At 38.9% G+C, this 26,969-nt stretch overlaps 1 protein-coding gene across 1 annotated transcript; it reads left to right on the top strand.

Annotated features, from left to right (window-relative positions):
• Window positions 1-1,398: 1,398 nt before the first annotated feature.
• Window positions 1,399-26,969, top strand: SKIL (SKI like proto-oncogene). Its single transcript, XM_004704086.2, has 6 exons — window positions 1,399-3,142; window positions 16,547-16,644; window positions 17,645-17,877; window positions 20,631-20,869; window positions 21,178-21,402; window positions 22,548-26,969. Exons 1-6 carry the CDS (start codon window positions 2,039-2,041, stop codon window positions 22,701-22,703), a joined length of 2,055 nt encoding a protein of 684 aa, XP_004704143.1. The 5' UTR covers window positions 1,399-2,038; the 3' UTR covers window positions 22,704-26,969.

The following is a 26,969-nucleotide window of genomic DNA, read 5'->3' on the forward strand; positions in this document are numbered from 1 at the left end:
GAGGCGGATCCTGCCTCGCCGGCTCTGGGCTGGTGCGTGCCGGCCAGGCAGGGGCGCTGCACTTGATCCGAGCGGACGGGACCCCGGAGACCTGGACGCCGGTCACCGTCCCCCCTCCCCCGCCGGCACCTCCTTCCGCCAGGCTGTGCTCGGAGGGGATGCCCCAGGCTCGACTCTGCCTGCCGGTCCCCGGTCCCCCGCGGGGGCGTGGGGATCCCGGCCAGGCGCCCGCCAGCCTCAGACCTCTCCTCGCAGCCCTGGGCGGGGGGAGGTGCAGCCTGAGGGGCGCTGGGGTAACACCGGAGAACTTCCCGGGGAGAGGGTGCGTGGGGGATTTCCATAGCCCTCCCTGCGCCCCCGCAGTGGGCTGAGCTGGAAGGGCGTTTGGGGTTGTTCAGAGCTCGTGGGTGGGGGTCGGGGGAGTCCTCTCTACTTCCCACCAAGGTTTTTCACACCCCCAGGTGTCCCGGGTCCCCAGTTCCCTCTGGGCTTTGAGGTGAGTGGGTGGCTGGCTGCGCAGGCTGAGGACCTTAGGGTTTTAGGGGCTCCCCCATTCTAGGTCCTACCTCTTACCTTCTTCCTTGGTCTGCGTTGATGGAGGTGTTTCAGTGGTGGGTGATCGTCTGATGGCTAGTGGCCTTTCAGTCTGCTCTAAGGTAAATTGCTGGGAGTTTGGGAGGTGAGAATGTCCATTGGATGGACTTCTGGATTTTCTCTCAAGAAGGAAGTGGAAGAAGAATGTTTTCTCCCTTCCTCCATTTGCATTCTTTGTGAGGTCTGTCTGCCTTGTGCTTTTTGTCCCGGATTAGTCTTGTTCAGGGATGGAGAGATTCCCAGGCGTGGAGTCCATAGCTTTTGGCTTTCCATTAAGCAAATTTGCTTTACCATTTAGGGAAAGCTAAAAAAAAATTTTTTTTTTGCCTGCAGTCATTCCAGAAGAATAGCAAACACTGAATAGATGAATTAATACATTTAAGATTGTAACTCATTTACATGTGATTGCTATGTTAACAAGCGTCCGATTTTTGGGGGGTGGGGATCGCAATGGTGTGTGTGTGTGTGTATTTTAACTAGGGAAATGAAGTAAAGGATTACTACAGTTCATGTGGCATAGTTGAAAAACCTCTCGCACTGAGCTTTCAGTGATAGCTTTTTAAGGGTCTGCATATTCGGAGTTGAAGGGTATCCCCCCAACCCCCGTTTGAGGGCATTTATCCGCCTTGTAAATTGCTTGTCTGTTTTCGTGAAGGTTCTTCAAGTTACTGGTGTTATTAGATTTAAAGAAATCACTGAAATGTCACCTTTGGTTAAGTGAACTTAGTTTAAGATTAAGAAACTGGTTTCAAACTGACCCTTTGGCCTCTGGAGCAAATTCAAATATAACTCTCCCCTCCCCCTTCTCTTTCAGATTAATTGAAAGAAGAATGAGCTGTAGTCCTTGAAGCAAGCTGGGCAAATTTTCTTTGAGTATAAATTTTGATTGTAGCAGTTCAAGTGCTGCCAAAGGCTCTTGCTGGTATCAGGATCTCTCCAAACCTTCAGTTTGCCAACCCAGACCAACACCATCTTTTTAACAGGGGGACCATTTTTCCTCCCTTTTCGGTGTCTTGGGTGGCGAAAAATTAAATTTGACTGCATCTTTTTGACTTGCGTTTTGGACTGTTGGCTTTATGACACAAACGGTGGCTTGAAAGTGAATAGAACTTGGGCATCTTGGATTGAGGGAATTGATACCTTACTTTCAAAACATATCAGAGGAATTTGAGCAAACATATAGGCTTCCTCATTGCCATTCCTCTTAAAAGTTATCTTGTAATTACAGACAAAAAAATTCCTTATCTGCGGTGAAATTATATTACAGTTTAAGCGGAACCCAAACATTGTCAAATCTCTTGAGTAAAGAGCTTTTTCTGGAAATCGAATTTTCCAGAGAGTGTAGCCACAAGTATTCGTATACATTGTTTTTCTCTCTTCTAATAAGAAACTCAATGAAAATGCAAATCTCAGACTGAATTTTTTTTTTAACACGTGTTCAACAATGGAAAATCGACAGGCAAATTTCTCTGAGGCTGAGGGCGCAAGTAAAAAACTGAAGGGGATGGGAGATGATGATGGCAGCCCTCCGGTGAAAAAAATGATGACCGACTTTCATGCCAGTGGAAAAATGCTGACCGGTAAGGGGCTGACAGTAAAGAAGGAGCACGTGGAAGACTATGGAGAAGCACCGGTGGAGAGGAATGGAGAGCATGTCAAGCGAACCTGTACCTCTGTGCCTGAATCCTCCAACCTAAATCCCAATTTGAAACACACCCTGGCGCAATTTCATCTAAGTAGTCAGAGCTCTCTGGGTGGGCCAGCAGCGTTTTCGGCTCGGTACTCCCACGGAAGCATGTCACCCAGTGTTTTTCTTCCTCTTCCTTCTCCTCAAGTTCTTCCTGGCCCACTGCTCATCCCTTCTGATAGCTCCACAGAACTGACCCAGACTCTGTTGGAGGGGGAGTCTATTTCTTGTTTTCAGGTTGGAGGAGAAAAGAGACTATGTTTGCCCCAAGTCTTAAATTCTGTGCTCCGAGAATTTTCACTCCAGCAAATAAATACAGTGTGTGATGAACTCTATGTATATTGTTCAAGGTGTACTTCAGACCAGCTTCATATCTTGAAGGTCCTGGGAATACTTCCCTTCAACGCCCCATCCTGTGGGCTGATCACCCTAACCGATGCACAAAGACTATGTAACGCGTTATTGCGGCCTCGCACTTTTCCTCAGAACGGTAGTGTGCTTCCTCCTAAAAGCTCATTGGCCCAGTTGAAGGAAACTGGCAGTGCCTTTGAAGTGGAACATGAATGCTTGGGCAAATGTCAGGGTCTGTTTGCACCCCAGTTTTATGTTCAGCCTGATGCTCCCTGCATTCAGTGTCTGGAATGCTGTGCAATGTTCGCACCGCAAACATTTGTGATGCATTCTCATAGGTCACCTGGCAAAAGGACTTGCCACTGGGGCTTTGAATCTGCCAAATGGCATTGCTATATTCACGTGAATCCCAAATACTTAGGAACACCTGAGGAAAAGAAACTGAAGAGAATTTTAGAAGAAATGAAAGAGAAATTTAGCATGAGAAATGGGCAGAGAACTCAACCCAAGGCAAGTTTTTCTCATTTTCTTTTCTGTTAATAGCAATTCTGAATGGCAGTGCTGGTTTACTTTGATATCAAAATTCCATATTTAAACTATAACTTAGCCTGTACGTTGTTAGGGAGCTCTACTGCCCATGCAACAACAGCAAAAATATTGACCATGTGTAACATGTTTGTATTGTACTTAGAGATGCTTTCTTGGATGTGTTCTCATTTGTCCTTCCAAACAACCTGGAGAGAGAAGTTGGGCTATCCCCGGTTCACAGATGAAGGGAGTGAGACTCACATGGATGGCTTTCCCTAGGTTAGAAAGCCAAGAAGTAAGAGGAATTGGGTCCTCTTTCTCAGGTCCTGCCCTTTTGATTTCATACATCCTATTTCATGGCACCGCAATCTGTGTTTTCCTAGGGCTTGAGATAATTTACACTCAGGTGATAACTCCATTTACAAATGGCAGGAGCTCATCATCAGTTCTGGTGGTGAGCTCCCCAAAGAGCCTTTTCTAAAGGTGTGCCTAGGGTTTCTGACATTGTCTCCAGTTTGGACATTCTAGCTTGATGTCTATTGGAAACAAATGGGCAAGGCAGATTTATTTATTTGATTTGTGATTTGACTAAATTTTTTTTTAAAGAGCAGAGTAATTTAAAAAAATAGGACTGAGTTAGAATAATAAAAAGTTATTGTAGGCTAAACAAATCTTAATGATATAGGAAACTTTTGGCACAGAGATCTGAAACTTGCAGTTTTTCCACTGCATTATCTGCTCGGCTAAACCAGTATCTTCAGCTGACTAAAATTTTGAATGCCTGGTAAAGGAGAAGATGTGCTTGGTTATGTATTCAGTTTCTTGATCTGGTTACTTTGTATATTTATACTTGATTAAAATTGGTATATAATAACAACAGCTAGCAGTTTATTAAGTGTTTAAACATGTGGCAAACGATCAAGCAGTTTTATTGGGTTATTTTATGTAGTTCTTCCAACAAAAGGTTGGCCATCTTTAACAGAAGAAATTTTATTTATTGTAATTTGTATTTCTTTTTTTTTTTAATTTTTAAAAAATTTGCATTTCTTAACATATTTCTACCGGTGCTCATTTATAGAAGAAATTAATGATGCATATGGTATGACTACTTGTTATTCACAGTGACATGAGCCCTTCAAATTCAGTGTTCCCAGCGTTATTAGGTCCCTTTAAGGCAGTGGTTCTCAACCTTCTATGACCCTTTCATACAGTTCCTCATGTTGTGGTGACCCCAAACATAAAATTATTTTCGTTGCAGCTTCATAACTAATTTTGCTACTGTTATGAATTGGGTGACCCCTGTGAAAGGGTCATTCGACCTCCCAAAGGGGTCGCGACCCACAGGTTGAAAACCAGTGCTTTAAGGTTTTGAGAGAAATGTAGTTACAGTGAGTTATTGACTTCTAAGCCTGATGAAGATAATACTTTTGAAAACTCATTCAGGGTAGTTTGCAGCTTGCTCACCCCCCCCCCCCCCCCCCCCCCCAGGTCATTCAACACCTCTTCAAAATTGTCAGTGGCTCCTAAAAGCCTTCTGCCCTCGGGTCAATTCTGACTGTAGAACATGGTAGAACTGTCCAGGCAGCTTCATCTTCCTGCCTCAGAGCTGCTGGTTTGAACCCATGACCATGACTATGACCCCATTAAGCCCAATGCTTAATCACTGGACTACCAGGACTTCCCTCCAAACCAAAACCAAACTCCGAGAGATTCCGGCTCATAGCAACTCTTTGACTACTAAATACAGTTATGTTTTTTAGGTGCAGTTGTTAAACTGATTTTAAAGTAGAATTGGCTTCAGGCTATTACTCAAACTGCTGGACTGGCCCCATGCTAGAAGCATGTCTTCAGAGATTATCTAAATTCGCAAAATGTGAACTACCCCTTTTGATATTTACGATACATTATCCCCGAGCTAACTGAGGCCCTGGCCCTTCCTTCCATGCATGTAGGTGGCCACGTTATTCATTACATTGATATAGGCAGTTTAGGAGTGAAATACAATTTGCCTTATATATTTTTCCTCTGTGTGAGAAAAGAGGATGATAAAGGTTTTATTGTTTTACTTTTTTTTTAAAGTAGTGAGTGACTTACCTGAAACCGGGAATATATTATAATTTGATTAAACTTAAAGCCAGTCTTCATCTAGGATATATATTTTATATGTATATAAAATATATGCTTTATATATATTTGAGGAGTTTTTTTACCATATATATATTTCATATTGTCACAGAATTTGTTAATAATTTGAGCATATTTCTGACTTGGAGAGAGTATTTTTATTGTCCTTTTTTCTGGTAGTATTTGCTAGTGTGTGTGTTGCTAGTGTTTCCCATTTTATGTGACTTTCAGGAAATTTAAGATTTCCAGCACTTTTATGAAGTGATTTGTTTTTTTGCTTCTGTACTTGAATATTTTATTGTATTTGCCACTTCATAGCTTAAAATTTTTCTCTTTTAAAGCACAGTGAGGTGTAGTCCCTTTTACACGATTTGTGAGGAAGCAGGACAGATGAGAAACTAATGTCAGCTCTGTCATCTGCTCCTGGTTGTGTAAGTGGTAGGTGGTAGAAACAGGAGTTACTGTGGGTCTTCTGGGTGGATGTCTACTAATTTTACTACTACTATTCCTAGCCAACCCAACTAAGTAGCAGAAATTGCGTTTTGAGGAACATTAACTTTTCTTACTTACTTCCCTTAGAATAATGGTTTTAAAATGTAGTACTAACCTACATGAAGCATTTTCCTTGGAAAGGGTGAGGAGATAGATAATCTTTGAGGAGTATTTTACCTCACATGAATGAGCCAGGGATTTGGTTGCCAAATAAACCAAATGGATCCAAAGGAAACTGATTGGAAAAAATCAAAATAACCTTTAATATTAAGGGTCCTATGTTTAGTATGATTACTTAATGTGATTATACATTTACATAATTTATAGTCAAGATTTTGCTTTTGGAGCAAAAAGATACGTGAAACCTAAAAGACAATTGTTTGAGATGTTAACTATTTCATAAGACTGAAATTTTATTAGTATGGATCAACAAACTACTTACTTGCATATTTAATAGTGGTATTAACTTACATAGTTAATAGTTACACTCAGATGAGAGCAATAGTGGTTAATGATCAGTGTTCTAAGTGATTACTTGAATCTGTTCATTATAGAAACTCAAAAGGCATTGAACCATTTACTCAGTACAGCATAAGAAATACACTAGAAGTGGTATTGAATTAGTTCTCTTGTCAATATCACTTTGAGGTTTTTGTGCTTTTTATTAGAAAAATGGTTATTGTATTTTTTCAGGTCATAAACATGTAAGAATATCATACTCCTGATTCATCTTCAAATCTCCTTAGGGTATATATATGTTCTTAATTCTGATTTTGTTAGCTCTTACATTTGTGTCTATAGAGAAAGGCATAAGCAAATTGATCATTTGTAAACAAAATTTAAAGGATTCCATTTTCTTAGAGACAAGTTATTTTCAGGAACATTAAGTCAATGTATAGTCTATCAATTAGGTAATTACAGGTCATTTTTTTACTGTTACAGGATGTGGCTGACAATCTCTACATTACTAAGTTAAAGACCATTTAGGCCCTTATCTACATATACACTTCATATTAAACTTTATAATATTCAGACTGGACTAGTATTAGTAGTAGTATGATTTTTACTCTTTCAGAAAAAAACAATGCTATCAATTATCACTAATACAAATAGATCTAAAGATAATCCTTCCCCCAAGAAACCCCCCCCAAAACACACTGTCATCTAGTCAGTTTCCAACACATAGTGACCCAATAGGACAGGGTAGAACTGCCTCTGTAAGTTTGAGTGTGTAACTCTTGATGGAGTAGAAAAGCCTAATCCTTCTCCTGTGGAGCAGCTGATGGTTTTGAACCACTAACCTTGCGGTTAGCACCCTAACTCGTAACCACTATGCTACCGGGGCTTCCATGATCTGAAGATTATCAACCTGAACATTTTTTCCCTTTAAAACTTATGTACCATTTAATTACCATTAGTTTTGCATTTTCCTTTCAAATCTTTGTTTGATAACCAATAATACTGAACATTTGTTTCCTCTTATGAAGTACTGCACTTTTATTTAGGAAGTTTCTCCGTATAAACCTAAGTGAGGTAAGGAAATAGAAAAGATAATGGGCAACCGCAAAGAATAAAGCTGAGACAAAATGTGTTCTGGCAGTAATTGTGGCACATTCGATGGTGTGTGTTTGTATTATGTGGTGCAGTTTGTGTTTTGTTATTAGCATACATTTTGATTAAGTGAGGATAAGGTCTGAATGACATGACATATTTGCACTTATATAAGGTGGCAGTATGGGCTTTTTATCCCACTTTTTAAGTTGTGCCTGTCTCTATGCTTCTAGAGACTTTGCCTTTTCACAGAGCCTAGTCTAGTGCCTGTGAATTTCATGCTTTTTAAATCATATACATTGTTGCAAAATATTTGAAAAGATGTTTTTGGACAAGGATAGATTAGCCTTTAAAACATAGGTAATACAAAAATAGTAAAAAATAAAAACATACGTAATACGTTTTTCAAAACCTGCTGAATAAGAGTAACTGATCAGATGACAGAATGGGTATGAGAGGATTTCAGAAGCTAGAGTTTGTAGAAATGAGGAAGAGGACATTTCAAATGGCCGATTTGACATACCTCCTGATAACTATTAGTGGATTCATGCGGAATTCCCCCAACCTCCTCTTAGCTCGAGCTCCTTGAGCATACTCAGTCAGGTGGTAGGTACTGCCTTCACAGTCATCTCCCTTTTAGTTGCTCGTGCACAGGTATTACATTAAGAAAATATTTATTATACTAAAATGTAGTGTCCTGGGGGAAGTGTGGAACAGATAGGTTTGCTGCAAGAAACAGCAATCGTCACTTTCTGAATAATTTCATTATTTTAGACATGCAACCCAAATGTGGGCATTGGTTGTGTATGAGCTTGGTGCCCATTCTTGTGACTTGGCTGAGGTCAGAGTGAAGTTTAGAATGGTGGAGGCCAACACACAGCTATTTAGATTGGGCAGGTCAGCTCAAAGTACCTGTCTCCGTTCTTATTCTGCCTTTATAATAAGTTCAATGGAATCACGCTTTGGGAACTTCTCGATTGTTCACTGGATTTGCGGGCACTCCCTTTCCCAGGCTCCTTTTTCCTGAAATCGGTAGAATGCCTTTGGGAATAGTGTCCTGTAGGGTTTCCAAAGGAGCGCCTTAGTGATGCAGTGGTTAAAATGCTTGACTGCTTACTGAATGGTTGGTGGTTTGAACCCATCAGCTACTGTGCTGGAAACTGGTGTGACAGTTTGCTTGGTTAATGATTTGCAGCCTTGGAAACCCTGTGGGGGGACAGTTCTGTTTTGTCCTGTAGGGTCGTAATGAGTCACTATCAACTAGATGGCAGTGGTAGTGGTTTAGGAAATAGTGTAGTAATCATTTTTATCTTTAAAATCCAGAATTGTTAGCAGATTGTTTGGATTGGAAAATTTATGATTGGAAAACATAGGAATTGGTCCATTTGGACTTGAGAAATAAACATTTTTAAATTTCAAAGAAGCAAGTAAGAAAACAATGTCTCCTTTTTTCCCCCTTCAAGGTAGGCTTTAATCGGCGTAAAGCTAGCCAGTAGTGTTCTCCCAGCTGTGCTTCCATTGTCATTTGTTACTGGTGGATAAGGCAGTGATCAAGAATTGGGTTAATTTCAATCCCTTTAGAATTCTGTAAGTGGAAAGTGATTGAGGAGCTAACACTCAAATTATTTCAAGTACAGGGATAGAACTATTTTTGGGAATAGTAATAGCTCTCACCTGTATTTGTTCAGATATATAAAAATTTTAGAATTTTATTTGTAATGAAAGCAAAGGCTATGTAATTGAACCATAATCTTTTTTTTTAAGGTGTGGTTTGTTTCAATTGCTAAATTATAGTATTCCAGCACCATGCTAGGCAGAAAGAGGAATGAGTGGGATAAAGGGGAAAAAAATTAGTTTAAAACTCACATTGATTTTCTGATTTTGAGGTTTAGGGATGGGATGGAACTATGTGAGTAGTGGTAGACGGAGGCCCCTGGGGGCAGGAATTCATCTTGTATTCTCAGAATTGCAGGTGATGGATTGAAAAGTTTTAGTAGTCTTGTCTGGTGAGCCAGTGGTATAGCTTTAAAACAAAGCAGCATTTTGCTGTTACTTGTGGCATTTTGTTTATCTTATGGGGGAAGAGAGCTTTCCTGGCTTAGCTGTCACTGTGGTGCTCATTGGGCTGCTAACAGGGTAAATTGGCGGTGGGTGAAGGGAGACGTTGGACAGTGTAAGATATGACAAAATAATTATAAATTATCAAGGGTTCGTGAGGGAGAGGAGGCGGGGAGGAAAGGGAAGAAACGTGGAGCTGATACTAAGGGCTGAAGTAGAAAGCAAATGTTTTGAGAATGATGAGGGCAACAAATGTACAAATATGCTTGACACAACGGATGCATATATGGATTGTGATGAGTTGTATGAGCTCCCAATAAAATGATTCAAAAAAGAAGGGGGAAAAAAGCTCATTTGCTAAGGTAGAACTATACCTGCTGTACTAAGTCATGTCAAAAAAGCAAAGAAAGTATGAAAATAAAAAAAGCCTCAATATTAAAAAAAAGAAAGGAAACGACCAGCTGCTTCTTGGGAGAAAGATGGGGCTTTCTACTTCTGTGAAGTCCTGAGACCCACGGGCCAGTTCCACCCTGCCTGGAGAGTCATCATGAGTCAGAATGGATTGCATGAGTGAGTTGTTTTTTGATTCGAGTAGGAATAAAAATGTCTAAGAAACTTAGTAAAAGCCATTTTGGTAAATAATATTGGCGCTTTTTTGCTTTTTAAATCTTGAGAACAACCTAAGCTAAGAATACTGGAAGGGTCTTGAAATCGGTTTAGTAGTTCATAATCAATGTTTTAATAACACATCATAGAAGAAAATAGAAAATAAAGTATATGGTATATAATAATGATAATTGATTTATTTATATTTGATATGCTAAAATCAGTTCATAATTTTTAAGCATAGGTAATATGACATAAATGTAAGTTTTAGATTTATTTAGATTAAAACTTTTGGAAACAGTGTTTCAGTGAAAATATGTATCTGGTGTAGAGAGTTCCAAGTAATTACAGTTCTAAATGGTTTGGACCCCATAGCATTCCAATATATATATATATATATATATATTTAAAAATTAAAATTTTTTGGCACGAAGGCCAGACCCCCCACCCCCAAATTAAATTGTTTTGAAAAGTTCCGGTAACACACTTTTTACTAGTTTTTCTTTCCTTCCTTCCAAGTTGTAAATGGAGTGACAACATACTATTGACTTCCTGTAGCTTCATTCCTGTGAAGAATTTAAGGTTATACAATTTATTATAAAAGTGTGAACCTCTGCTTTTTCTTTTTTAAAAAAAATTAATGTCATTTTATTGGGGGTTCTTAGAGCTCTTATAATAATCCATGCATCAGTTGTAACAAGCACATTTACATTTGTTGCCATCCTTTCCAAAACATTGTCTTTCTGCTTGAGCTCTCCTCCACCCCTACCCTCCTACTCTTGTGAACTCTTGGTAATTGATAAATTATTTTCCTTTTTTGAATTTTCTTAATTTTCATTTTCATATTTTACACCATCCACTGTTTCCTTTCACATATGTTTCTGTTGTTCGCCCTCCTGGGCGTTGTATGACCATCATTGCGATCTGTTCCCCTTTTCTCTTCCTCCCCCACACCTTCCCCCTACATGGTATTGCTGCTCTCATTACTGGTCCTGAGGGGTTTATCTGTTGGATTCTGTGTGTCGAGAGCTCTTATCTGTGCCAGTGTACATGCTCTGGTCTAGCCAGATTTGTAAGGTAGAACGGGTCATGATGGTGGGTTGGGGGAAAGCATTAAAGAACTGGAGGATTGTTATGTGTTTTTTCAGGGTGCTATATTGCACCCTGGCTGGTTCATCCCTTCCTTGTGACCCTTCTGTGAGGGGGGGATGTCCAATTGTCTACAGATGGCCTTTGGGTCTCCATTTGAATCTCTGCTTTTTCTGTGAGCATTTTTATGCATTTAGAATACAACGTTTGTGAGAGGTCGGTAGTGCAGATCGACAGACTAGGAGCAGGAGGCCTTGCTTGCAACTTCTCTGATAGGAATGAGTGGAAGTGGTGGAAGTGCTTACTTAGCTCAGCGGTTCTCAACCTGTGGGTCGTGACCCCTTTGGGGGTCGTGACCCCTTTGGGGGTCGAAGGACCCTTACACAGGGGTCACCTGATTCATAACAGTAGCAAAAAATTAAAGTTATGAAGTAGCAACAAAAATAATTTTATGGTTGGGGGTCACCACCACATGAGGAGCAGTATTAAAGGGTTGCTGCATTAGGAAGGTTGAGAACCACTGGCTTAGATCATATTTTCATTTGTTTTGCATTAGATTGATTAATTCTAATAATTACAAAGAAGTGAGATACAAAACTAAGCTTTAAAATCTGTTAAGTAGCAGTTTGCTACTTGTAACGTTTCCTTTTGCCATCGTTGAAACATTTACAACATGTTGGAAGCAGGATTTTGAACTGGTTTAGTCGGGGCTGTGAAGCAGTAAAATTGGAACCGTCTTCCGTTTATGAAGTGTGGGTGCTTTAGATTGGGTGTTCCAATTTTGTTCTATTGGCCATGACTGAACCAGGAAGAACTAGTTCAAAACCCTGGTTGAAAGTATTGGGGAAACTTAATACTGTACTTAGCCATTGAATTCTTTCAGTAAGAGTTGTTGGCAGCTGACTGGTAGGTTGTCTCTTGTATCCTTCTGAAATCATTTATTGAATACTTGAATATCTTAGCATTATATACAGACATACTGATGAATAGGTATATTTGTTTTATACCTAAGGAGTTAATGCCTATGTTTCTAGTTACGTGTCCAGGATTACCAGCCAGTACAAAGTAATGTGCATTTTATAGTTATTATATTTTATTTCTTATATAAACAGACTATTAAGAGAGAGACTGTTAAATTTAACAGCCTGCTAGTAATGTTCTTCGTAGGCTTATTCTCTGATGATTTAAATACCAAAATTAAGAACTTGGTCTTTACCTATGATACACTTAAAAAAATTCCGCTTTTAAACAAATCTTTTCCCACATTTTAAAAAGGCTTAATTCTGATTTTTGTTGAATCCCACTGGTATTTCGAATGTATTGTTTCCATTGCCCTAATTTATCAGTATTTGTCATTGGGATTTAAAGATCATGATATTAATCTGATGCTGTAATTAAGAATCAATGCCACTGAAAGCAAACGTTTTTTAATGAGGGCAGTCTTGGGGCCTTGAAAGGTTTTGATTTTTAAGTGTAGACTATTTCTGTAGAAATAGTGCTGAGTAAGTCGGATTGCTTTTACATCTAGAAAGTGGTTAACAAAACTGCTTATTAGTTTTTTGTAAATGAGATTGCTCTGTGACTTGTCATTGTGAGACTAATAAGCATTATACTGCCCAAACCAAACCCAAATCAACTCCCACTGGTAGCCATCCTGTATAGGTTCTCCAAGGCTGGAATTCCTTCTGGGAGCAGATGGCCTCCGTTTTCTCCCGCAGAGCAGGTAGCAGTCAGTCTAGTGCTTACTAGACAGGGCCACCAGGGCAGAATACAGTGGTTCTTTGAGGGAATTTGACTCTCTAAGGGTTATGTTCATGAAATAAGGAAAAATTTAGAGAAATGCTTCATTTTCCCCTGTTCTAAATAATTCCTTTACTGTGCATTTTAGGATTGTTCACATTTTGCTTTCAGAGCTATTACTTGGAGTTTTATGACTTACAGAAAGAACTTTGAAACGGAATAATTTGTCTGAAATTTTGCTTATGTGTTTAGATGAGGACACCATCTGTTCATTTGGGGTAGATAATGGTGAAAGGTAGGAATAGAAAGCATTTACAAAATGTGAAGGCCTTCGTTTCAAGTGGGCAAGGGGAGATAGCGGGTGGTGTAAGATATGAAAATAATAATTTATCAGGGGTCCATGAGGGCGGGAGGGTGGGGAAGGGAGGGAAAAGAGAGGAGCTGATACCAAGTGATAAAGAAAATGTTTTGAAAATGATGATGGCAACATATGTACAAATGTGTTTGATACAATTGATGTATGTATGGATTGTGATAAGAATTTTAAGAGCCCCCAATAAAACGATGTATTAATTAAAGAAAAAGTTAAGGCCTTAAGTTACTCAATTATATATTTCTCTTGCCAAGTACTATGATATACTTTGTTTCAATGATTGACTACCCAAAAGGAATAAATTATTCCCATGTTAAAAGGTAAAACAAAACGCCATAGTTGCTCATATCTTGTTATCTAGTTTTTATTCCTGATCAGTAGCATTCCTGCTTTGCCATTTAATTATATTGTTCTTTTTTTTTTTTTTTAAGTCTAATTTGTATGTTGACACAAATGCAGAATAGATGAGAAAATCTGGTATGGCTCTGAATATTTCGTTGTATAATATGTGCTTTTCTTAATTGTCACGCAACTAGGATAATTTAAATGTGCTTTTGCCTTGCCACAGCATAGTAGGTACAATTAGCTCTCAACGTTTTTATCATCATTACTGCTGTGTATTTCCCATCACTTGTATTATTAATTTGTAGCTCTGATCTCTAAAAATTCAGCCGGGGGTCGGGGGTGGAGGGGAATTCAGCCTAGAGATTGTTAGGGCTCTTTGGTGATTCATGGAGTGCAAGGATATTTAATGTGAAAAAGAGACTATCTTCAGTTTCTTGGTAGCAGAGTAACCTTGAAAAAGGCCACCCAGGGAATTTATGAGCCACCCTTTCATTCAGAATTCATTCAGCAAATATTTACTGAGTCCCTACTACATGCCAGGCATGGTGCCTAGGCATTAAGCATACCAAAGTGAATAAAATGATCCTTGACCTTAACTTGCTGTTCCAGCAGACACTGCATGGCCACTTGTCACGGGTTTTGAACAGGGAATTTGAACATTGGCTAGGGGACTGCCAAGATGATCTTTCAAATTCATGAGTCTGACTTTGATAGTGGGTTAGTGTGAGGATAAAGACGACACAGGACAGAAACTGGTGGGCAATAGGTGTTTTAATGAATACGCCAGTTATCATCTTATCGCCACATCTTAAATTTGGAGACAAAGGACATTGGTTTTTGAATCATGAGTCGGCGTAAAACACTCATCTTGTGTTTTAACAAATGGACTTCTAGAAAAGAAATGGTTGATTCGTTCAAGCCTGTCTTAGGTTTTCTTGATTTGTTAGACTGGGCTTATCCAGGCCCACCAATACCTCTTTTATCATGTATTTTGTGGTATAAAATTCCCTGCTCAGTTCAGTGACATTTCTAGATCGTGGAGCTTACTCTTGTAAGCACTTAAAACAAAAACAACAAAAACCAACTTAAACATCTTTCGTGAAATTCTGAAATGCCCTCCATAGTTATCAGTCTTTGTAAATGGTATGTAGAATGTCATGATGTCATATTGATCTTAAGCTTCCATCGCCAGGATCGCTGGTGGTGGTGGCAGGAAGCAGTTGGAGTGTGCCGTGTATGCTACCACCCCAGATTGTCTCGCCTTTGGAGTCAGCTTTTGTTGGGAGTCTTGTCATTCTCATCTCTGCTGAGGTTGTCAACCGGTCACCTCATGTCTGCCCGTGTATCTGGTGCCAGCAGCCAGTTCCCTTTCTAATTTATTAATGAAACTAAGCTTTAGGTAGAGAAATGGTGTCGATGGTGATTGGTTTCTTTTATAAAGAAGTGGTTGCATTCACTCCCGGTTTCGATTATGTATAGAATATTGGGTCAAGGTTGTGAGGTAGGTTTACTTGCTTTAGAATTCTACATAGAGTCTGGGGCCCTCCTTGAATACTCAACTCTTTTCAAGTTATTTTTTTCCTTATAATTTCGTAGTCTTTTAAATTCTTTGCCCATTAATTCTTAACACAAGAGTACAGCTCCAAACCAATACGGATGACTGTGTTTGCCAGTTGGTTTTGCTTTGATCTCAAGTGCTGAGCATATGAGACCTGTGTGTTACCTATTTTACTTAGTTTCTTGGTGCTGAACTGGAGTATGGGGAAATCATCTGACAAAACAGTTGTCTTAATTCTCTGGAGCTGTCTAGTAGCTGTCTCCCTCATGTGTACTGCCTTACTGTGTGGGGTGTCATGCTCAGCACACCTGCCTGGCTGGGGAGCCCCTCAGAGGGAGGGATTCAGAAGGGTACCCAACTCTCTTTCTCTTATTCTTCCTTTATGGCATTCCCAGCCCCGCTCTGCCTCATTGCCATGGGATTGCCTCCTGGCTTTCCTTCCTCTTCTGTTGCTCATCCAAACCATGCCTCCTTCCAGTTCCTGGCTCCCTCTTGCACCAGTGAACCTATTCTTTCTCCCTCACTAGGTGCTCTTTTTTCTCTAGAGCAGGGCAATCATCGTGGTAATGCAAAGATCAGTAGATAGATGAGGGTGCGAGAAGAGGGACATTGTAAGAAGCAAATCAAAGTAACTCAGTAACCCTGGGTTCTGCTCTTTCTCAGAGCCTCAGTTTCTTAGTGTGCAAAATGGAGACAATGACACCTATTCAGTAGGATGTGTGTTAGGAATAAGCAGGGTATGTAGTTCTCAGCTGATGGAGATGCTCATCGCTTTGCCGGATCCCATCCTCCTTTTCCCTTTGTTTATAGGTACAGCTTAGCATTCGGAGCATATACAACTTTTTTTTTTTAACAAGCTTGTTTACATTCATGAGGGAATACGGTTTACCCATAAGTGTAAGCAAACTAATGTGGTTTGGGGTTTTGTTTTATAACATCTATTGTAGAAGGTTATCTAGTTAATATGCTAGCAAATACTGGAAGAGTTGCTGCTTATTGCAACAAGAGTAAGAACCAGGACTTCTCAGTGCTGTCTGTTTTAAGAGTACTGTTTTTTCAAATGGATTTGTAGGGTGGATTCCATAAATGTGAATTTGGACGAAATGAGTCTTGTTGATCAGCAGCAGGCATACCAAAGCTGTTGTTTATTTTTAAAGATCATTTTACTGGGGGCTCTTATCATCAGTTGTATCGAGCATATTTGTACATACGTTGCCATCATCATTTCCTAAACATTTACTTTCTGTTTGAGCCCTTGGTATTAGTCCTCTCCTCCCACCCTGCTTTTACTGGTGAGAAGCGGCCGTTTTGATGGCATAGTATCATGCAGCATCTGAGTTTCCAGGTCACGAGATGTGGCCCTCTGAGGAAGGACCACTTATTTAGAAGATAGCTCTTCCATGATGCAACTCTTCTCTAAGTAGTTTTCTCGCTCCGCTTATTTCTGCAGATGGTGACATCACCTGGAATGGATTTGCAGTCGTGGTATCCTGTTATAAAGCAGGAAGGTGACCATGTTTCTCACACACATTCGTTTCTGCATCCCAGGTGAGTGGACGTTCATCCGTTCACCACTTACACTGTGCCATATGAGGAACCCTGGTGGCGAAGTGGTACAAGTTGGGCTGCTGACCTCAGGGTCAGCAGCTTAAAAACCACCAGCTGCTCCACTGGAGAAAGAGGAGGCTTTCTACTACTGTAAAGAGTTCATCTCAGAAACCCACAAGAGCGGTTCTATGCTGTCCTATAGGACCGCTAGGGGTCAGCACCCACTTGATGGTGCTTGAGTTTGCCAGATGAGAGAAGCCCTCGAGGTGCAGTGGGGGCAACATTGGGCAGCTAATTACAAAGTTTGCAGTTGGACCTATTAGCTGCTCTGCAGGAGAGAGATGAGGCCCATCAGCATCCAAAATGATTGGCAGCCTCAGCAACTGCAGGAGTCAGAATCCGCCCCACGGCAGTGGGCTTGCTGATGTTTGTTTTGTATTGCGCTTCAGTACTTCTCTGTTGTTTCTGCTTAGATCTTATGTCTAGTCATTCGGATTCGAAAAACTTTGAGGGAAAAATATAAATGAACTCTTAATTGTATTGAATATTGATAATAACCTTTGCTTGTTTTTTCTGTTTTTTTTTCTTTCTAGAAATAAGTAATTCCTGGGTCCTTGATTTTTTATGTTTGAATGACAAAAACTATATGCTTGAAAATGTTCAGATAATCTAAAATACACAGTAGTAATATTTTGATTTTGACTTGGAGTACGTAAGCAGGCGCAGAGCACGAAGGACTTGGTGGTTATCTGTTGTGGAGGCTGCTGCCTTAAGGTTGCGGTTTAGAAACGCTGCTGTGTGGGAGAAAGATGGGACTTCTACCTCCGGAGAGAGTTACAGTCCAGAAACCCACAGGGGCAGTTAGTTCTGCCCCTGTTCTGTAGGGTTCCCACGCACTGGGATTGACGTGATAGGCACGGAATTGCTGTATTGGTGGTGCTTTTTTGTGTGTGTCAGTGGCATTTAATACTCAACTCAGTTTACCTTTCTTTGTTTCCAGTTACTACTTATACATGTGTGATAAAGTGGTTGCCCCAAATGTGTCTCTGACTTCTGCCACACCTCAGTATAGAGAGGGCACAGGGATGGAGGCATGTAAGTCCACACCAAGACAGCCCGAGAAGCTGCACAGCCATGTCAAACGCCCCAAACTAGCGTCTTACCCAGATGGCTCTCTCAAGGACCAGGAGAATCTGGATTTGAAAACAAGTAGAGGATTGTATAGCCGTGTTGGTGAGTAGTCACATTATCTTTTAAAAATAAAATGCCTCATAAACACATTGATTCATCATTGTCAAAGAGGATTTTTATGTAAGAGAATAATTTAAGCTTGAACTTTAAAAAAAGAACACTTTTTACTCTGGATGATTACTTTGTACCTCAACTGTTAATACCTGTAGAATGGTGATACCTCTAGAGGTTAATTAGATAGACAAGACAGTAAGAGAATAATTTGAGCTTGAACTTTAAAAAAGAACACTTTTTACTCTGGATGATTACTTTGTACCTCAACTGTTAATACCCGTAGAATGGTGATACCTCTAGAGGTTAATTAGACAGACAGACAGACAGTGTAACTTTAACACTGCAAATGCTTTTTATCTGACTCACTCTGTCTTCCTGCCTTTGCCCCCAGCCACCTTCTTTACTAGGTCTTTATTTTTCTTTCTAATTTGCTATGAGCTGAGAAACCATTGAACTAGGTTTCCAGGAAGTACATAGAAGTAAGAGGAGATAGGACTCACGGAAACTTAGTTATGGAATGATGCAGTGATTAAAAATTCATAGATTTAGGGGCCTGGCAGATGGTATAAATGCAGAATGCTGGCTGGAAGCTAAAACGGCTTCTTACTTAACTGTGCCTTCTGAAATACTGCGGACTGAACAGGATATGCCACCTGTTTTATCTCCTACAGCCTGAGAGTTTTGCTGACAGCCTCGGCAGTGTGGCAATTGTTTCACTGCATCAAGCTGTTGAGCTTTCTGATTATTTAACCGTTTCCACAGAGAATTGAGATTCTCAGGGTTTTTTGGTATTTTAATATTGGGGGATTTAAAGTTAATTTTCTTTGTGATTTAAATATGACAGATAATAATTCCTAAGAGGGCATCATGTCATTCTGGCATTTTGTTTTATTTTCTAAATTAATGTGTTCTAGTGACTTTGACATTTATAGTAATTCACATACTGTAAACTTCACCCTTTTAAGAGGAACAACCCAGTGATGTTTAGTGTCTGCACCACATTGTACAGCTATCACAACCGATTCCAGAACTTTGTGTCACCCCAGAAGGAAACTCGCTAACCTATTGGCAGCCACCTACCTTCTCCTCTTCCCAACCTCTACCAACCACTGCTCTGCATTTTGTCTTTATGGATTTGCCTATTCGGGTTGTTTCATAGAAACGGAGTCATATACTGCACGCGGCTTTTTGTGTCTGGCTTCTTCCACTTGTCTTACTGTTTCCCGGTCCATGCTATATCAGTCTTCCTTCCTTTTGATGACTAATCTTTTATGATACTCATGGATACGGTCTACTTTAAAAAGCCCATTCATCAGTTGATGGGTGTGGGGGCTGTTCTTTGGGGTTTTTTGGCTATCATGACAAATGCTGCTGTGAACCTTCCTGTACAAGTGTTAGTGTGGACATATATTTTCAGTTCTCTAAGTATATATTTAGAAGTAGATACTGTTGGATCGTATAGTAGCTTTAAAAAAAATAGCTTTGTTTGTATATACTTTGTATAACATACAATTTAATCGTTCAGTAGTATTAGGAAGATTTGGACAGTCATCACCACCATCCATTTGACTCTTGGTAACTTTGTGAGGAATTGACCAAACCGTCCTCCAAAGCTGCTGCCCCACCTTGCGTTCCCGCCGCAGTGCTTTGGGGTTCAGGCTCCACGCTGTCCTTCGTGCTAGTAGTTGTTTGTCTTCCTCTTTGAGCCATCCTAGTGGTGGTTAGGCAGTCTCTCATTACGGTTTTAATTTGCAATAATAATAATGTTGATAATCTTTTCATACACCAATTGTCCATTTGCATATCTTTTTTGGAAAAATGCCTATTTAGATTCTTTGCTCACTTTTAAGTCGGGTCATTTCATTCTACCAGACCTATGATTTACCGCTTTTTATTTGAGGTCTTTGAAATACATAGCTTTCAGTGTGGATGGGGCCCGGTTTTCCTAGTTGCTTTAGGCATCATGCAATCTGAGTCATGCGCATATACATCACATGAGCTTTAGTTTGTACGTTTAGATCTTTGGTCCCATCTTAAGTTACTTTTTATGTATGATGGGATCTGAGCTAAGGGTCCATTCTTAATCGTTGGCATGTCCATTCAGTTGCCACAGCACCATTTGTTCAAAAGATATTCTTTCTCCGTTGAATTGTCTTGACTCCTTTGTTGAAAATCAGTTGTACATAAAACATGAATTTATTTCTGGGTTCTCAATACTACACTGTTTGTTTTTATGTCTGTCTTTCATGGGGAGACCATACAGCCTTGATTTCTGTACTTTGTTGTAAATTTTGAAATTGGGAACTGTGAGTCTTCAGTCTTTCTTTTTCAAGGTTGTTTTGGCTGTCCTGGAGCTCTTGAATTTCACTATAAATTTTAGAAACAACTTGTCAATTTCTGCCTCAAAGGTAGCTGGGATCTAATAGGGTTTGTGTTGAATAAAGTAGATCAATTTTGGTAGTACTATCATCTTAACAATAGTGCCTTCTAATCCGTGAGTGTTAGGAGAACATCTTTAACATTGATCCACTTTGTCTCTCAATTACTTTCAAATGAACTTTTGTTGTAGTTTTCAGTATACAAGTTTTATACTTCTTTTGTTAAATTCATTTCTAAGTGTTTTGATACTTTTCATGTCATTGCAACATAGACTTGTTATTTAATTTCAATTTTGGATAATTATACGGATTTTTTAATGAAGTGACATTCATACTTTATTGCTTGACTTTTGCCTTTCAAAGATCCACCAATATCAAATAACTCTACAAGTAAAAAGAAATCTGAATCTGCCTCCAATTTAGTCAGAGACACAAGCAAGGCCATGGTTGGTCAAGATGCTGCAGCTTCATCTCCACTCCCTGTCAAAGACGTCCCTTGTGAGGATGACAAGGGGAAAATCATGGAAGAAGTTGTGAGAACTTATATCAAACAACAGGAAAAACTGAACTCAATTTTGCAGAAGAAGCAGCAACTTCAGATGGTAGGTGGTAGTTGTTTATGAAAAAATAACTATTGCATGTTCTTAGGAACATGAACTACGATGAGATGGTGTACATGTACTTGAGCTTAAGTCCAAAATTTACAATGATAAAGACAATTTTAGGAGATGCTTAACTTTTCAGACTGAATAGTTTTCAAGATAATAAATTCAGCTGTGTAATACAAATCAGTATGAAGCGACCTGATGATTGAATTGTGGGCATTTTTCTCTTCTCTCTTTTTTTTCTGGATGAATAAAATGTATGATGAAAATAAGGTAGAAATTGTATTGTGCTCTCTGCGTTGCAGGAAGTGGACATGCTGAGTGGTTCCACAGTCATGAAGGAACTGACTGAGGAGCAGCAACATTTACAGAAGGAGCTGGAGTCTTTGCAGAACGAGCATGCTCAAAGAATGGAGGAATTCTACATTGAACAGAGGGACTTAGAGAGAAAATTAGAGCAGGTTATTAAGCAAAAGTGTACCTGTGATGCCAACATAGAAAAAGATAAAGAAGTCGAATATGCAGCGCAGGTAAGAATTACTGATTCATCTCTATTAAAGGAGTTACTCATGTCCAAGCTCATTTCACTAGGCTACATTTCAAAGCAGAAAATTCTGTGACATATAATGTTGAACTATATTGTCCAAGATGACTTTGTATGTTTTTCATTTTAAACTTGCATTGGGTCTCCATATAAATCAATGGCTAAATTACTAATTGCTAGCTCACAGAATAATAACAGTTACACATCCACTTCTTACTTACCATTATGGTTCACGTCTGAAGGTCAGATCATTACATGAAAACAGAGGATGGCCGCAGCATTACATAACTGCCAAACCACCGAGAATCATGGCCCACTCAAGTTGACACGCAATCTGAGTCATAAGTCATTGTTACTCTTGCTTAGTACTTTGGTGTTTAACTGCGAGACGTAGTTTGTTAGCAGGTTAAGTAGTCGTATAGTAGACTTTTTATATTGTCATGAATGCAAAATGTTAAGTACTGTGCTAGTGAGAGGAGTAGGTGTATATGTAATATTTTAATCCAGTGAATGCATTCTCAAATCAACCAATTGATGACATTGTACTCTTGTCCACTGAATGCAGAAGCCCTAGGGAAAAAATGAATTTGTAACTCACTTCCTGTTCATTGAGGAGCCCCGGTGGCATAGTGGTTACGCGTTGACTGTGATCCACAAGGTCAGCAGTTGGAAACCACCAGCCGCCCAGTGGGAGAAAGGCGGTCTTTCTGCTCCCCTCAGCAGTTACCATCTAGGAGGCTCGGGGGTGGTTCTGCACTGCACTGTCTTACTAGAGGCTTGCTTCATGTCATCATTGACTCTGTGATGGCAGTCATTTGTTTTCTTTCTGAGTTTCCGTTAATTGTAGTACAAACTTGGAGAGCCGGATAAATAATTTGGACATTACCATGTCCTGAGAGAGAAAGGTGCGGGACCTCGTGGAAGTGTTGCAGATATTCAGCTGTCTTGACCCATGGCTTCTCCCTGTGTAATATGTCAGGTTCAATATGTTAGCTCCTCAGTGGTTGTATTATGTAGAAAATAGCTTATTTTGTAAAAAAACAAAATGCCAAGAAACCCTTGGCCATGTTGGGGACGAAATGGAGAGACAAGACTGGCATGAAAACTGACAAAGCCTTTTCATTCACACAGCTGGCCGAGCTGAGACAGAGACTGGACCATGCTGAGGCCGATAGGCAAGAGCTCCAGGATGCACTCAGACAGGAGCGGGAGGCAAGGCAGAAGTTGGAGATGATAATTAAAGAGCTCAAGCTGCAGATTTTGAAATCTAAGACTTCTAAAGAATAGAAGCCTTCAAAGAGATTCATCTATGTGCTCTTGAACAGGGTTTTTCGTCTGTCTGTTGTGGTCTTAGAATTGTGAACAACTTCTACGCGTGTATGAAGATAACAAGACATTCTATCCATTTGTAGATCCGAGAAAGTGAAAGATTCTATATTAGTATATAGATTTTTACATTTTTCAAATGAATGAAAGTGTATGTTTCTTTGTACTCCCCGCTCCTCCCAACTGACTAGTCACAAGACTCTTACAAGTTTTCAACTAGTAGATAAGCTGCCTATATTTCTAATGCAAACTTCAGAGTTGTATACTTTTTTAAAGCTGCGTTGTGTGATAGGAAATCGCTGTGGTCCACTTTGTTATCCCTGCCTCAGACTCACTTTTCCATGCACCAGTGACTTCATGTTTCAGATACACAGAGCTACTCAGAAGGGGTTGGCTCTCCGTTTCTTTTCCATGAGCACAGTCTCCTAAATTGATGATAGTGTTGTGTATTCATTGTTACACAGACAGCGTTGCTTTTACTTTGAACAGCTATGGGGGTGAATTTTCGCCCATTTTCTTCTTTTCCTTGTCTCCTGCGATGACACTTTGTGCAAAGAGAGATTCCAGTGATGAGGTTACAGCGCACCCTATGGGCACAACGGGGAAGGCAACATGCTTTGTTGGGCACTGCTGCTGAAAACAAGCAGTTGGGATTTGTCTTTGAGTTTAAATGTGGTTATATTTAGATTAAAAAATAAGTAAATTTAAATCCAGTAACTTCAGAAGAGGGGATAAAAAATAATACTTATACAGCTTTGTTTATGTTAGTAGTGGTGTGAAAACATTCGTGTTCTTGAGAAAGCTGCCCTCAGTGATGTGTGTCTTTTCCCCAGACCTTTCCCTCCTGTACAGGTTGTCAGGGGTAGCTCTGTGTCTTACTGACGTTTATACGATGGACTCATTTCTTTAATGGATTTGTTCTCCTTTAGATTGTAAAATAGTAAACCCTGCAAGGTTACTTTGGACTTTCGTATGTTTAAATGTTAAGATAAGTCTTACCAAAATTTGCACGAATGGACCATTTTCAATTACTGCTTAATATTAAAATCAGGAATTTACCGTTAACTGATCGTGTATGATAGGCTCATATAGGAAAATTTAGTTATCTCCTACTGTATTGTTTTAGATAATTTTAGCGAAGACAGCAGTTCCATAGTTTGGGGAGGGGCAGAATCTGCACTTTTTTTTGCACAGAAAAGTCTTATTCTTTCATGGAAAGTTTCTTGTTAGTTGAGTCTTTTTAAAGATAGTGGTAAGATTCTTCAGATGACTCTTAAAAAGGAAGAGTCCTGAAGCTATCACTAATTTGCATTCTTTTCTCTTGATTTTTATGTTTCTTGTATTTTCTCATGAGGTACGGTGTGAAATTACTTAACGAGAGCTACATTTGTTCTTAAAGTGAATTAGCTATACTATTCTTAGGGTAAAGGTAGATGCTCTACTTACTGTTAATAGAGCTTTAAAATCATTAGGCTGTCCTTTAAGCAGTGTTCATATTTTGATTAATGGTACTCCCATATCCAAATATATTTTTCAAAGTGTGGTTTCTTCACTGCGCATGAGAGTGTGACCTTGAGAGTAAGTGTGCTGAAATTGTACAACTTCACCCTGTCCTTGGAATTCTCAAGAAGAAACATCCTAAAATGACATATTGTCATAAACATAAAATACCTTTTATTTAGGTCTGGAGAAAGAAAAATCACAAAAGACACTTAGGACACAGTTTTCCTTGTGAATTAAGTGCTGCAGCTTGCCTTTTGGAAGACACTTAGCCCCTATATTTTCATGTATTTTTTTACTCTATTGAACTTTTTTTGGCCTATGTTAACTTTAGTAAATGATAAGCTTATTTAACTTTTAACCCAGAACTTCTAAAATTAACTATTTAATCTTGGAGATAGGTTATTTTAAAAATTCTCAATGTTGCCTAAATACCAGTAAACAGCGCTAAAACTCATTTAGAACGGAGTCCACAATACTTGTAGCCCTTACCTGCCATTGTGCGGTCTTCCTTTTATGGAAGATGCATTGATGTGCCATAAGTCTGTCTTAATGCTTCTTTGAAAATAGTTTTTTAGTCACTTGTGAATATTATACCCATTCCAGTTGAGAGTAATTGTATGTTAAGTTGCACCACATAGCTTTCAAAAGTTCAGAAATTTTGTGATGCTTTAAAAGTGGCCACTGCCACTAAACTATCTTACCCATATAAATTTATTCTGTGCATGCTCATTTGTGTTCTTGGTTGCTAGTTTAAGCTTTGTTTTTGACACGGTTTTTGTGTGCCAAATTTTTTAGGTGAGCAAATATTTTCCTCAGCCTTTGTAATGTTATTCTTTTCAGGAAAAATAGAAAAATGTTTACTCCGAAGTGAAGAAATGGCCTATAAAAAACTGTGCCACATCAGGAAGAAACACTCAAATAATTACCTTTCAGGGTGAGGGGTCAGGCTTAATTTTGAATGGTAGTAGTTTCTTAAAATTGATGAGAAATGTACCACATTTACAAAGGCAGGAGTGTAAATAACAACAACAACAAAAAGCCCTTCCTGCTGTCACTGAAGAAGCTCTACATCACCCCTTTCTTACACAGGCTTGTTAACACTATAAAAGGATTTGGCCAAGAACTTAAGTTTGTGGCTTCTACCAGTTTTTGTAATGCATATTCTTTTGCTTAAATTTCTGTGTACATGAGAGGATGGTTTCTGCTTCATGAACTAATTTTATAACATTTAATATATTAACAGTCTAGACAAAATCATTTGTATATATTGAATTGTAGAGCAGTTACTAAAGTAGGTAAATAAAGAGGGAGTACAATGGTATTTGTAGGGTAGCAATATATTTTAGAAGTCAAGACAGAATAGCTAGTGTATTTGCACATCTGTGGCTTCAGTTTGAAAGAAAGGACAATGATGAATGAACTTTCGTAATAGGAAAAGTGCTCAAGGTATTGGGATAAAATTCAAAGATGGTGATGAAGGTTGTTTTTTTAGTGTGAATTAGGTGGTGGTGAAGGGTTTTCATTAGCTCCTATGATTTTTTTTTTCCCCTCAAAGGTAACATTTATGTTTTGATTACTTAGGGAAGAAGTCCACACTTTTTTCTTTATGCATTTAATCCACATGACAGGACATTATAAATTGAGATAGTGGAGAGTTGTGCTCTTACTGTACACTTACTTCTGTGCTTGAAACTACTTGTTAATAGTTTTTATTGACGCTGTCAGCAATAAAGGACACATAGCTGCTGTATTACACATTGCGGAATTGAAATAAACAGTTTAATTTTTTTTCTAGTATAGAATACTTAACGCTTCACTATTAAGGGAGAAAATAGTATGGGTGTTTTATATGGCATCTTGTATTAAAGGGCAGTTTTTTCCCTTTTTGGTAAAAACTTTTCACTGAATTGCATCTAAACTATGTAACAATTTTTCTTTAATAATAAACTCATGTCATATATAGTGCTTAAGCAGTGTTTTTGAATTAGAAAGTGATCAAATGTAAAAGCTAAAATTGCAAAAAGCCCAGAAAACAAAATAGTGCATTAAGCTAGTTTAATATATAAAACAGATTTATAAGATTTTCTTAATATAGATACCTCACTTGAAAATAAAGCACAGCAACTTACAGAAGTAGTTTTAGTAGAAATATCCTTCTAAAATAATTGCTTAATCTAGGACATCTTTGGGGGATTTATAGTTTGTGAGAAATATAATACTGCTTTTAATCCTTTTAGAAGATTTGTTCATCCTGATAAACCAACACAGTAGTTTTTTAATGTTATTTCTGAATTTCTAACCTGTTAAGGCAGTGAATAAAATACCTGTTCTGCAGCAGTTGAAATAAACTGTTGACTACATTGACCATAATTCAATATAAAATTTTGCCAATGATGTACAGTTTTATGGTTACAATTGCTGTGGTTGGTTGCATTATATGACACACAAAACTGTCCTCTACCTCACGTGAAATAAATATTTTATATGGTTTTATAAACCAAGGCTCATCTATCTGCTCGCTTAGTTTAGGTGAGCAAGACTCATCTATCTGGTCACTCAGTTTACAAATTTTGAATTATATTTATTGAAACATAACTGCTCTTAGCTTATACCTCAATTGTATTTCGTGCTGTTTTCCATTTTCATGCCTTGTAAATAACTTGTAAAGATTGTGATTTAATTCCAAATAAAATCTTGTAATGCCAATGAAACAGATTGAAATCA

This window comes from Echinops telfairi, unplaced genomic scaffold (genome assembly GCF_000313985.2).
Source record: "Echinops telfairi isolate 266 unplaced genomic scaffold, ASM31398v2 ScPeMD7_7420;HRSCAF=8458, whole genome shotgun sequence".
Taxonomy (NCBI): domain Eukaryota; kingdom Metazoa; phylum Chordata; class Mammalia; order Afrosoricida; family Tenrecidae; genus Echinops; species Echinops telfairi.

Bases quoted from the DNA above. Each gene is read 5' to 3' on its own strand.
- SKIL (XM_004704086.2), top strand. From the start codon at position 2,039: ATGGAAAATCGACAGGCAAATTTCTCTGAGGCTGAGGGCGCAAGTAAA. The intron at 16,645-17,644 runs GTGAGTGGACGT...CTTTGTTTCCAG, and splicing joins CATTCGTTTCTGCATCCCAG to TTACTACTTATACATGTGTG. The intron at 20,870-21,177 runs GTAGGTGGTAGT...TCTGCGTTGCAG, and splicing joins AGAAGCAGCAACTTCAGATG to GAAGTGGACATGCTGAGTGG.